This window comes from Plecotus auritus, assembly GCF_963455305.1.
Source record: "Plecotus auritus genome assembly, chromosome: 1".
NCBI classification, from domain to species: Eukaryota; Metazoa; Chordata; class Mammalia; order Chiroptera; family Vespertilionidae; genus Plecotus; species Plecotus auritus.
The window spans coordinates 197,156,110-197,169,887 of NC_137770.1; the positions used below are offsets into that span (position 1 = coordinate 197,156,110).

A 13,778-nucleotide genomic window follows, 5' to 3' on the forward strand; every position below is an offset into this window, starting at 1 on the left:
CATTAGGCTATAGGGACCTGGAGTATGGGGTATTTCTCTTACCCCAGGTTGGTTAAGTTTTGGTAAAATCCTAATTTATCATATTCTGGTAAATTATTTTCCTTGTGGGTAAGACTTGTTAAAGAGACATTACATTCTTCCTTCCCCTCCAAGAAGAGGCAAAACTTTCTTCAGTCTTTTTAAAAAAATATATTTTATTTATTTCAGAGGGTAAGGGAGAAGGAGAGAGAGAGAGAGAGAAACATCAATGATGAGAGAGAATCACTGATTGGCTGCCTCCTGCATGCCCCCTACTGGAAATCGAGCCCGCATTGAAACACTGCCTAGCTCAAGATACAGCATTTTTGTCATCCCAGAACAGTTCCTTTTCCCTACTTTCAAGGGTTTTGGAAACTAAGGCTTTTGGAGAGTAATTTTACACTTCCACCAGCAATTTATGAGAGTTCCAAGTACTCCACATTTTTTTCTAACACTTTGGTGGTTAATATTTTTTAATTTTAGCCAAATTGGTGGGTGAGTGCTGCATTGAAGATTTTGTTTAATAGTTAAAACCTTCATTTCTGGAATTTCTATGTTTTTTGTTTTTCAAATCTGTTTACAAGGCTGCTCTTGCCTGCTTACTTAACAAATACTTCCTTTATTTCTTAAGAGAATATAGAGACTATTAACAATAGCTTGTTTTTTGGTATTTGATAAACCTGTAGTCCTAGTACTCAGATATCCCTCATCAGTATCATAAAAAATTACTTCTCTCACACAGTTTACTAACTCATCTTGGTAATAATTTTCTTTTTCACATGAAATGTCTTTTCTTTTCTCATATGTAATATAAATATTCCAACTAGGATGACCCTCCCTCTTTTTTTTTTTTTTAAATCCTTAGCTGAGGATATTTTTTTCCATTGATTTTTAGAGAGAGTAGAAGGGAGAAGGAGAGACAGGGAGAAACACCAATGTGAGAGAGACACATCCATTGGTTGCCTCCAGGGCCGAGAGCCTGCAACTGCGGTACATGCCCTTGACCAGAATCGAACCCGAGATCCTTTAGTCCACAGGCCGACGCTCTATCCACTCAGCCAAACCAGCTAGGGCCTTCCTCTTTTTCATATCACTCATTCTTTCTCATACCAGACTTTTTTGTTTCTCAGTTAAAATATTGTCTTCAAAGATAAAGTTAGAACCTATAAGGGTTACTTCAAGTGCCAAGTTGTGATATTACTTCAGAATTTACTAAGATTAATATTTATATGCTATGTGTCTATGTATACATGTGATTTTGACAAACATAAATTATAGGGATATAGTATAAATAGTGAAATATCGAAAGAAATAACTTGAAGTTTTTCTTTTTGAATATCTTAACAAAGTATTTCTTTAAATTCACACGTCTTTACATTTATGTTTAGATTAAATATAGTAAAATTCACTATCAAAAATACATTTTTTTTATTATGTACATTTGTCTGGTCTTACTGTTATACATCTTACAGATTGTATTTTTCTCTTCTTCTTTAGGCAATCCTTTATCACAGGATATTCTCAATTTGTACCAGGACCCAGATGGAACCCGAAAGCTACTGAACTTCATGCTTGACAATCTTGCAGGTAACTATTAATGACAAAGCAGTAAACTCTACAAATAATTACCATTGACTAATATGTCACATATTGCTTAAGAGCATCAGACCATTTTTTTAAAAAAAATTGTCACTTGAGGAAATGTTTTTATTGATTTATGGAGAAGGAGGGGGAAGAGAGAGAGAAACATTGATGTGAGAGAGAAACATCAATTGGTTGCTTCTCTATCTGGGGATCTGACTTGCAACCAGGGTATGTGGAATTGAACCCACAGCCTTTCAGGACAACACTCCAACCAACTGAGCCTTCAGGGCACAGGACAGAGCTCCAACCAACTGAGCCACACCAGTCAGGGTACATATGATCATTTTTTTTATAAGCTCTTATAAGTTTGGAATTCCTGCCAATAGTGAATCCCAGGGTAGTGGGACATTGTTCTTTTCTTACACTGATTGGTTTCTGTTTACCAAACAATATGTAAAGAGCTGTAGTTACATTATCTCTTTTAATCTTTCTAAGAACCTAGGAGGTAGGAATTTTTATTGGCTTTATAGGCAAATTCTAAGATTCAAAGAATAAAGCAACTTATCCAAGTAAACACAGCTAATTAATGACGAGCCATGAACCCAAGATTGTCTTGCTCTTAATCACAAAGATACATAGTTACCAGTTTGAATTTGATGCAGATTATGTAGAACTAACACATTGTGTACATTTTTCATGAATGAGATATCACTGGTTTGATTCTCTACACATTTGTGAAAATTTTACTTAGCAGGATTTTAATTAAGAACACCAGATTTATCTGACTAATATAGTTGTATTCCAAATGGACTTTTTTTTTTTTATAAGAAGGCTATTAAGTATTTGACTTTTTAAAAAAAAAATATGTTTTTATTGATTTCAGAGAGGAAGGAAGAGGGAGAGAGAGACAGAAACATCCACGATGAGAGAGTATCATGGATCGGCTGCCTCCTGCAAGTCCCCCACTGGGGATTGAGCCCACAACCCGGGCATGTGCCCTTGACCAGAATCGAACCCAGGATCCTTCAGTCCGCAGGCCGACGCTCCAGCCACTGAGCCAAACTGCCTAGGCTTGACTTTTTTTTTTTTGCTTAAGACTCAAAATACGGGTAAAAGTATAGAAATGCTACTAAATTCAGATTTTTATTAAATAATGCTTTTCTAAAATATAGAACCCTGAAATAGCTAGAGAAATCTAGATTTCAGCAAAGAGGCCATTATCACAATATTTGGCTATACTTTTGGAAATTCTCTCCATGATAGAGGACACCTACATACAAAATTTTTTAGAATAGTAAGATTTACAATAAGGTAAAACCAGATTAATACTTTAATAACTAGAGGCCCAGTGCACGAATTTCTTGCACTTGGAGGGAAGGTCCCCTCAGCCTGGCCTGTGCCCTCTCGCAGTCTGGGAGCCCTTGGGGGATGTCTGACTGACAAATATCCTTAGCATGGCCACGGAGGCGGGAGAGGCTCTTGCCACTGCAGCTGCGCTCACCAGCCGTGAGCCTGGCTTCTGGCTGAGCGGTGCTCCACCTGTGGGAGCACACTGACCACAAGGGGGCAGCTCCTGCATTGAGCATCTGCCCTCTGGTGGTCAGTGCACATCATAGTGGCTGGTTGTTCCACCTTTTGGTCAATTTGCATATTAGCCTTTTATTATATAGGATGCTTGGCTATAAAGACTAAAAGTTTTGATAGGAGAGAGATAAACTTATTAGAGAGGTATTTTTAATAAAAATTTAAGAGTATTTGGCTGTATACTTATTACATGTATGCTATTTTCTTCTTGCTTTAAATTAAATATCTCTCATGTCTATGACCCAGCAATAGGGGATGTGTGTGGTTTGTGGGTATAATTTTATGTTTTAGATATAACCTATTTGTTGGTCTATATCAGCCTTGGGCAAACTACGGCCCGCGGGCCGGATCCGGCTGTTCTATACGGTTCTCTTGCTCTCCCCTCCGCTCCTTTACTTTGAATTTATATTAGTTCACACAAACACTCCATCCATGCTTTTGTTCCGGCCCTCCGGTCCAGTTTAAGAACCCATTGTGGCCCTCGAGTCAAAAAGTTTGCCCACCCCTGGTCTATATGTTGCAGATACCTTCTCCCATGGTGTTATTTGCTTTTTCACTCTCTTAATTTATCTCTTGATGAACAGAAAAAATTATAACATACTTAATTTTGTTGATCTTTTCTATTAAGGTACTGCTTTTGTGCCCTTTTTAAGAATTTTTTCCTACCTCAGGCTCATGAATGTATTCCCCCAAGTTATTACCCAAAAACTACATTTCTTACTTGTATCATTAGGAGCTATATTATTTTTGGTATTGAAGTTTGTATAATACAAGAGTTAATTTTTATAACTTTTTCATATGTAAATAAAATTGACCCTAAGGTATTTATTGAAAGCAATTGGATCTACAATTAAAACATTACAGGAAAACATGGGAAGACAAAAAACTGTCCTTTGATTACTGTTTTTAGTGCTATTTTTGTCATATATCATTAATGTATGTATGAGTGTGTTTCTAGATTCTGTATTCTCTTCCATTAGCCCTTGTGACAGTGTCTTAATGGTAAAACATCTTCAGATCTAGTAGAGTAAGTCTTTCCCCTTGATTTGATTCTAGTCTTGGCTAGTTTTATCCCATGCTTCTTTTACCTTGATTTTTCATTAAAATTTTTAGAAATGGCTTTTCAAATTTCTCCTCTCCCAAAAATGTAAGGATTTTTATTGGGAATATATTGAATTTATAGATTACTTTGGAAAGAATTGGCATTTTTACCACACTGGGTCTCCAAGCCATCCAGAATATTCTTTTATTTATAGTGCCTTCTCTAATTTCTCTCAATATTGAAGTTTAGGTTTCTGTGCAGTGGTCTTGGGTATTTTTATTACATTTATTCTAGATATTGACATTTTGATGCTCTTATAAATTGTCCTTTTGAAAATAGATCTTAATGATTATTGCTGATATAGAAATACAATTGAGTTTTGTATATTGGTATTCAGCCACCTTGCTGAGCACTTTCTAAATGCCATTGGTAAGTACAAATTCAGCACTTTGCTAAACTCTTTTTAATCCTAATTTATTTTTGTTTCAATTTATACAATAGTACCATTCGCAAGTAATGACACTTTTTATTACTCTTTCTAATTCTTATGTCTTTTATTTCTTTTTCTTGCCTCATTGCACTTGTTTACCACCACCAATAAAATGCTAACGAAAAGTGGTGATAATGAGCATTCATCTATCCTAGCTAATAAAAGAGTAATATGCAAATTAACCATGACTCCGCTACACCCACAAGCCATGCCCTCCAGCCACACCCACCAGCCAATCAGGAGCGAGTACGCAAATTAACCCAACCAAGATAGCTGCGGCCACGGAGAGAGCAGGAGGGAGGCTAGGGTTGCCCCCAGCGATGGAGGAAGCCAAGGTTTCCGCACACCCCGGCCAGCCCACTCCAGGCTACAAAGTTTCAATTATAGAAGGTAAATAAATCCCAACAAAAATGGCGGCAGCCAGGGAGCTGGAGAGAGCAGGAGGCTAAGGTTGCCCCCGGCGATGGAGGAAGCCAAGCTTCTGAAGCCCTGGCCTGCCTTGGCCTCTGCTACAAAGTTTCAATTATAGAAGGTAAATAAATCCCAACAGAAATGGCTGCCGCCATGGAGCGAGCAGAAGGCTTGGCTCTGCTCCAGGCTACAAAGTTTCAATTGTAGAAGATAAATAAATCCCAGATACCAGGGCCTCTGCTTGGGTCACCGAGGGGTGTGGCCGTCCTGCAAACCACCACAGGCCCCTCGCGCAGGCCGCCCCATGCCCCAAGGGAACCCCCACCCTGATCCGGGACACCCTTCAGGGCAAACCAGCTGGCCCCCACCCGTGCACCAGGTCTCTATCCTATCTAATAAAAGAGTAATATGCAGATTGACTATCACTCCAACACGCAAGATGGCTGCCCCCATGTGGTCAAAGATCCTGCCCCATGTGGACACAAGATGGCCACCACAAGATGGCCAGCAGGGAAGGGCAGTTGTGGGGGGGTTACCAGGCCTGCAAGGGATGGCAGTTGTGGGTGATCAGGCCAGCAGGGGAGGGCTCTTGGGAGGAAACAGGCCTGCAAGAGAGGGCAGTTAGGGGCGATCAAGCCTGCAGGGAAGGGCAGTTAGGGGTGACCAAGTGGCAGAGGAGGGAATTTGGGGGTGACCGGGCCTGCAGGGAAGGGCAGTTAGGGGGGACCCAGGCCTGCAGGGGAGAGCAGTTAGGGGCAAGCAGGCTGGCAGGGGAGTAGTTAGGCATCAATCAGGCTGGCAGGGGAGTGGTTAGGGGGTGATCAGGCTGGCAGGCAGAAGCGGTTAGGGGCAATCAGGAAGGCAGGCAGGCGAGCAATTGGGAGCCAGCAGTCCTGGATTGTGAGAGGGATGTCCGACTGCCCGTTTAGGCCCGATCCCATGAGTATCGGGCCTAAATGGACAGTCGGACGTCCCTCGAGGGGTCCCAGATTGGAGAGGGTGCAGGCTGGGCTGAGCGACACCCTTTCCCCCCACTCCACACTCCCCGTGCACGAATTTCGTGCACCGGGCCTCTAGTAATTTAATAATTTATTAACTTTTAATAAATCATTACTAACTATGATGTTCATTGTAGTTTTCATATACATAACTTTTATCAGTTTAAGGACGTTTTCTATTTCTAGTTTCCTAGGAGAGTGTTTTATTTTTTAATATGAATAAATACTGAATTTTATCACATGATTTTTCTCTACTGAGATGAGCATATAACTTTGGTTCTTCATTAATTTGGCAAATGCATTGCTTGTTTTTTATGTTATACCACCTTTGTATTCTTGGAATATACACAAGTACTTTATAATATATTATCATTGTTATATATCCCTATATTCAGTTTATTAATACTTAGGATGTTTTGCATGTGGGTTTGAGTGAAATTGGCCAGTAATTTTCCTTTCTTCAGTAACCTTGTCAAGTTTTTGTTATAAAGATTATTTGGCTTCATAAAATTTATTGAGAGTGATTATCTTATTTTCTATTATTTAGAAGAATTTATGTAAGGTGAGTGTTCTTTCTTTCTTAAATGTTTTGTAGAATACATCTGAGCCAGGTCTTTCTTTGTAGAAAGTTTTCAATTACTGATTTAATTTCTTTAATAACTATACTACTGCTCTGATTCTCCATTTCTCTTTTTATCAATTTCTGAAAGTTATATTTTTTGGTAATTTTTCCACTTTATCTAAATCTTCCAATTTATGGGTATAAAGTTGTTCAGAATATCTTTTATTAAAAGTATATTTTATTGATTTTTTACAAAGAGGAATAGGAAGTTAGAAACATCGATGGGAGAGAAACATCAATCAGCTGCCTCCTGCACACCGCCTACTGGGGATGTGCCCGCAGCCAAGGTACATGCCCTTGACCAGAATCAAACAACTAATAACAAACAAGGAGAGGAAAAACAGAAGCAAAAAAAAAAAGAGAAACAATCACACAAACAAAAAAAACAATCTAATCAACAATCAGACAAAAAACAAGAGGACAGAAAGAAGGGCAAAACCAAACAAGATAAAACAAAAAACATTAAAACAAAACAAACAAATGAACAAAATATAAAGCAACAACAAACAACAAAAAAAAGAAAAGAGAAAAAAATTTATTAAATTTTAAAAAATATATTTTTTTAATTTAATAGATCTTTACTGTTCAGATTATTATAATTGTACCTCTTTTCCCCCCCCCATAGCTCCCCTCCACCCGGTTCCCATCCCACCCTCTGCCCTTACCTCCCCCCCACTGTCCTCATCCATAGGTGTACGATTTTTGTCCAGTCTCTTCCCGCACCCCCACACCCCTTTCCCCCCTGAGAATTGTCAGTCCACTCCCTTTCTATGCTCCTGATTCTATTATATTCACCAGTTTATTCTGTTCATCAGATTTTTTATTCACTTGATTTTTAGATTCACTTGTTGATAGATATGTATTTGTTGTTCATAATTTTTATCTTTACCTTTTTCTTCTTCCTCCTCTTCTTAAAGAATACCTTTCAGCATTTCATATAATACTGGTTTGGCGGTGATGAACTCCTTTAGCTTTTTCTTATCTGTGAACCTCTTTATCTGCCCTTCAACTCTGAATGATAGCTTTGCTGGATAGAGTAATCTTGGTTGTAGGTTCTTGCTATTCATCACTTTCAATATTTCTTGCCACCCCCATCTGGCTTGCATAGTTTCTGTTGAGAAATCAGCTGATATTCATATGGGTACTCCCTTGTAGGTAACTAACTGTTTTTCTCTTGCTGCTTTTATTCTCTCTTTGTCTTTTGCTCTTGGCATTTTAATTATGATGTGTCTTGGTGTGGTCCTCTTTGGATTCCTTTTGTTTGGGGTTCTGTGCGCTTCCTGGACTTGTAAGTCTATTTCTTTCACCAGGTGGGGGAAGTTTTCTGTCATTATTTCTTCAAATAGGTTTTCAGTATCTTTCTCTCTCTCTTCTTCTGGCACCCCCATAATCCGAATGTTGATACGCTTGAGGTTGTCCGAGAGGCTCCTTACACTATCTTCAAGTTTTTTGATTCTTTTTGCTTTTTGCTTTTTGCTTTTCTGGTTGAGTGTTTTTTGCTTCTTTGTATTTCAACTCTGACTTGATTCTTGCGGTCCTCTAGTCTGCTGTTAGGTCTCTGTATAATATTTTTTATTTCAATCAGTGTATGTTTAATTTCTAGTTTGTTTTTTTTTCATATCCTCGAGGGTCTTGCTAAATTTATCAGCCTTTTCTAGGAAATTCTTGAAAAATCTTATAACCATGGTTTTGAACTCTATATCCAGTCATTTGCTTTCCTCCATTTCTTTCATTTGTGATCTGTTTCTTTGTCTCTGCATTTGGTTGCTTCCCTGAGTTGATAGAGTGGCTTTGTGTGCTAGGTGTCCTATAGGGCCCAGTGGCTCAGCTTCCCCAGTTTCCTGAGGTGGACACTTTTGGTGCATCCCTTTGTGGACTGTGTGCACAGCCTCGTTGTAGTTAAGTCTTTATTGTTGTAGGTATTACTGGGAGGAATTGACCTCCAGGCCAATTGGCTGTGAGGATCAGCTGTGTCTATGCTGGGAGAACTTCTGTGCTGGAGACACCCTTATGAGACAAGACTTGCAAAATTGCAAAAGCCTCTGTGCTCAGCTTGGATGAGGCGGAGCCTCAGGGCGGAGCAGACAGCCTTGGCTTCCCGTCAGCCCTGCCCTTTGAGGCTCTGGGTCTCCGTGTCCCTCGGGAATCGCTGCAAGCACCTCTGAGAGAAAACCGCCCTTGAGTTTTGCCCGCTGCCAGACAGTCCAGTTTCTCCCCGAATGAGTCTGGGTTCCCAGAAACTCGCCAGGAACTGGAGTTCAGCACAGTCGGGAGCTTCCGTCTCCCTCCTGCTTTAGAAAGCCAGCCATGTGCTCAGCCGCCCATGCACTCAGCAGTCCATCCTCTCTGCGCGCGCGCCTCCGAACCTCTGCCTTCCGCAGCTCCCCTGAGTCTCAGTGTGCTTTCTCTTTTCCTGACATCTAGATTCCCCCCGAATGAGTCTGGGTTCCCAGAAGTCTCGCTTGGGACTGGAGTTCAGTGCAATCGGGAGGTTCCATCTCCATCCCGCTTGGGAAAGCCAGCCACGCACTCAGCTGCCCGTGCACTCAGCCGCCTGTCCTCTGCGTGCGCACGTCTCCCTACCTCAGCCTTTTGCAGCTCCTCTGGGTCTCAATGTGCTTTCCTCTTTCCTTCTAGTTGTAGAATTTCCACTCAGCCAGCCTTCCTGTGGTTCTGGATGGTGTCCATTTTGTCTTTTAGTTGTAGTTTTGATATTGTTGTGCAAGGCAGCAGTTTAAGTTTTTACCTATGCCGCCATCTTGGTTTCTCCCCATTTTTTTTTTCTTTAAATGAGCTCAAGCAGCTTTGAGTTTTATGGGTATTTGCCATTTACCATTGTTTGAGATATTATAAACAATGGTATAATTAATATCTACTTGAATACTGCTTTAATCAGATAGGAATGATACCAGGAAATAGAATTTTTTGTCACAGGGACATGGATGTTTTAAATTTTAAAACATTCTTCACTTAATCCTCCCAGATAGCTATACCAGTTTTTATTCCTATCAGTTGTACATGTAACTATGTGTTTCACCATATATCATCACCCATGGATATTAGTAAAATTAAGTGGTTTTTTTTAACCTGGATAAAAACATGCTATATTTTTTTGCTTTCTAATTACTGGAGATACAGTCTTTTCCTGTGTTTTTAGATCTTCGGATATTTTTAGTGAATACTGTGCATTTTACTTACAGTGATGTAGTAAAGTATATTATTTTAAGATTTGGGAAGCACCAAAATATTGACATCATCTTACTTGTTTTATTTTGAGAATTTTCTTGATTTATACATTTTTAACCACTTGCTAAGGATCCCAATAGCTAGAAAGTGTCATGTGTACCTTCAGTGTATTTGTATATTGGGCTTTCGTTTTTGCGATAGTTGCCATGATTTTGACATGGCACTCCTAGTAGGCATGATTATTTTTCACATTTCAGTGTGTTGAACTAGCTGAATGGTTTGCTTGTCCTATATAATAAAAGCATAGTATGCAAATTGTCCCCTCTACCAGGAGTTCTTCTGGGAGTTCGACCATGGGGTGGGGCTGGTTGGGGGAAGTAAGGGAGGCCCTGGCCAGAGGCAGTGGCAGGTGGCCAGGGGAAGGGAGGGAGGTCCCACTAGGGACCCTACCAGTGCACAAATTTCGTGCACTGGGCCTTTAGTCATAATAACATTCATCCCTTTCCTGGCACTATATGGAATATACAAAGTAACGTTCATTCCATTTTTGAAAAGTATAGATGCTAAAACAGGCATCTTTTAGATAAACTTTTGACACAAGAAATGGTTAGTAAATTGACATTTTTTAAGGTCTTGGGTATTTGCATGAAAATTTTTGTGGCTGGATGAAGATAGTGTATATATTTTTTTAAAAGAATACATTTCTCAGTCACTAAATACCCTGCGCAAATAACTTGCATCAAATTGTTGTGTAATTGAAAATATTTTTAAAAAGAAGAAGAAAGGGGGGGTAGTTAAATCTTAACTTAGTGCCCAGCTGGTGTGGCTCACTGGTTGAGCATTGACCTATGAATCAAGTGGTTATGGTTCAATTCCCCATCAGGCACATGCCTGGGTTGCGGGCTCCATCCCTAGTGAGGGGCATGCAAGAGGCAGCTGGTCAGTGATTCTCTCTCATCATTGATGTTTCTGTCTCTTCCTCTCCCTTACTCTCTGAAATCAATAAGAATTTTTTTAAAAAAAGAAAAAATTTTAACTTAGTGAATTTTCTTTCATCTGATTGTTGGGTAGTATTTAGTTCCATGGTATTGATATCTATATCTGAGCAATTAATGTTTAACCAATGCCTTTCTTTTTTCTGTACAACCTAGTTCTAATCTCTTGCTTTGCATAGACATTATGAAAGAAAGATTTAAATTAGGTATTGAAAGCCCCATTAGAAAATGTATTAATTTTTATTATAAATTCATATGCGTGTGTTTTTTCTATTTGAAAGAGATTTGAGTATTTTAGTTCATTAATATGTTGGAACTCTACATAGCTTTGATTTCCCTGCAGAGAACAAGGCTGAGTCAATGTGTAATTAAGACATAAGAACCTGGTTAAAGTTTTAAATAGGTACTTTTCATAAATACTATGTAAGTGCAAGTGCCAGTGAGTTTCCTAATATTCTTTTTTTGTATATTAGTCATGTGTTTTCTGCATAGCTCTTTTTTAAACTTCCTTTGGCTTCTAAATTTTTACTGTATTTCTGTATATTTTTAAGTAGGCTTTTGGTTCATTATAGCTGAAGAGAAGAAAAGTTGATTTGACACTATAACGTAAATGATACTGATTTTAGGAACATATGAAATTAACTTACGTTAATTTTTTTTTTCTTTTCAGTTCATCCAGAGCAGCTTCCTCCGAGGCCATGGATTACATTAAAAGAACGAGACCAAATTCTGCCATCAGGTAAATAGTTTTTATTCTTCCTTGACTTTTTTCAGAAATACTTGAAATGCCATTTGGGCAGTATGATAAAATGAACAGGCCTTCATTTTATACTAGGTGAGTATAAAAATACTGACGGATAGACTTAAAAATCCACACTAAAGCTTATGTACAAGAAGCTTTCTTTCACAATGATGTAACTCTTAGTTTTAAAGTGATTCCTTGTACTACATCCTTCATTTGGCATCTTCACAGCATATTGGGAGATGTAAGAAAAATGAGTAATAATGAATTTCTTCTGAAAAATTTAAACCTACTTAGGTACTTAGTCTTTCTTGAACAGGTAGACTGATAACAGTTGTGAAAGAATAATTTAGATTGAGTTTATTTTGGTTTAGCACTTTTTGTACTGCATTAATGTAAAAAATATAAACCCTTGTCTCTTTGTGGAGACAAATTTTGATTTGACATTTTTATAGGGCTCTTTACTTCTTATTAGACATTTTATGAATGGCAATTCTACTTAAAAGAAGTTGTGAATTGGTATTTCTCCTAATGCCTTCGTTTTAATCACAAGAATAGTGGTTTTTATGGTATCTAATTTCATTATAAAATTAAATAAAAATTTTACTGTTTTAATCTGAAGATTAAAACAAGCACTGAATGCTCATGCTTAAATAATTTTTAATAGGCAAATCATAGTTTATCGTGTACTTTTTAAGCCCTTCTGTTTGTGAGGTGTTTTTTTTACGTTATTAAATAAGAGGATTCAGAAAAAGTCATTTGCTTTGGTATTGGGAAATGTGGGCAGTATAACATCTTGCATTTTAATAACGCTGAGAAATATCATATACAATTTATTTCTGTCTTCCGGAAGTAATAATGTTGAAACCAGCACAGTCAGGGGTGGGCAAACTTTTTGACTCAAGGGCCACAATGGGTTCTTAAACTGGACCGGAGGGCCAGAACAAAAGCATGGATGGAGTGTTTGTGTGAACTAATATAAATTCAAAGTAAAGGAGCGGAGGAGAGAGCAAGAGAACCGTACAGAACAGCCGGATCCGGCCTGCGGGCCGTAGTTTGCCCACAGCTGAGAGCCACAGTATCAGCCTGTCCCAAGAGGCATTGTGTCAGTGTTATCACAAATAACATTTCTATTATCAGGATACACATTGATGGTTTGGAAAAAAGAATACCTAAGGTTTTCTACAAACCTTAAGTTAGGCAGATTTATTTTATGTTTAGCCTCCCCTAATGTGCAATTAATTTGTTCCTTTCTGGTATTAAAAACACCATTTTCTAGTTATTCAAAGCAATCCCTTTTTGAGTATGAGTGAATATAATCTTCAAGAAAACATTTTCTAATATTGCATACCTACATTTCCATTAGAAAAAGGACAACAGAAAGAAGTTTTCACTAGTTGTTGAACTCTCAGAGTAATGTGTTTTTGGGTTTTCCTTATTGAAAACTGGTATGGATTTTTTTTTTTTTTTTTTATATGTACGCTTCCCTGAGTAGAATCTGAGTGCTAAAAAAAGATATTAAAAATGCCTTTTACTTTTGGTGCATAGGGAGATGTGTATAATAACGAATGATGTTTAAGTGTGATTTATAGCCAAAAAAATTATAAACATTAAACTATCGTAAAAATAATTACCAAATAGTGAAAAAAGTAGCAGTATACAAATTTGCCACCAGTCGAGATCCCCAGGGGAGCATTGAATTAAGTTTCTCTTAATTCTTTTACCATTATTTGAATCTGAACCAATTTCAATCAAGTGTTACTTTATTACTTGGCTTTCTCACCTTTTATTTAAATACTAGAGGCCTGGTGCACAAAATTCATGCACTCTGGGGAGGGGTCCCTCAGCCTGGCCTGTGCCCTCTCGCAGTCCGGGATCCCTCAGGGGATGTCCGCTGAGGTGTCCTTAGCTCTGCTGTGGAGCCTCTCCCGCCACCCTGCTGCGCTCACCAGCCATGAGCCCGGCTTTTGGCTGAGTGGCACTCCCGCTGTGGGAGTGCCCTGACCACCAGTAGGCAGCTCCTGCGTTGAGCGTCTGCCCCTGGTGGTCAGAGCACATCATAGTGGCCAGTTGTTCCGCTGTTCGGTCGATTTACATATTAGCCTT

The 13,778-nt window shown here is 38.8% G+C and overlaps 1 protein-coding gene across 2 annotated transcripts in view; it reads left to right on the top strand.

Annotated features, from left to right (window-relative positions):
• The window catches only part of CNOT6L (CCR4-NOT transcription complex subunit 6 like), an 89,610-nt gene that overhangs the window by 42,686 nt on the left and 33,146 nt on the right, over window positions 1-13,778 (top strand). For both annotated transcript variants that reach the window (XM_080650251.1, XM_080650250.1), the window contains exons 5-6: window positions 1,516-1,605; window positions 11,601-11,669. In XM_080650251.1, coding sequence (XP_080506377.1) covers window positions 1,516-1,605; window positions 11,601-11,669 — 159 coding nt within the window. The remainder of the gene's footprint in view (window positions 1-1,515; window positions 1,606-11,600; window positions 11,670-13,778) is intronic.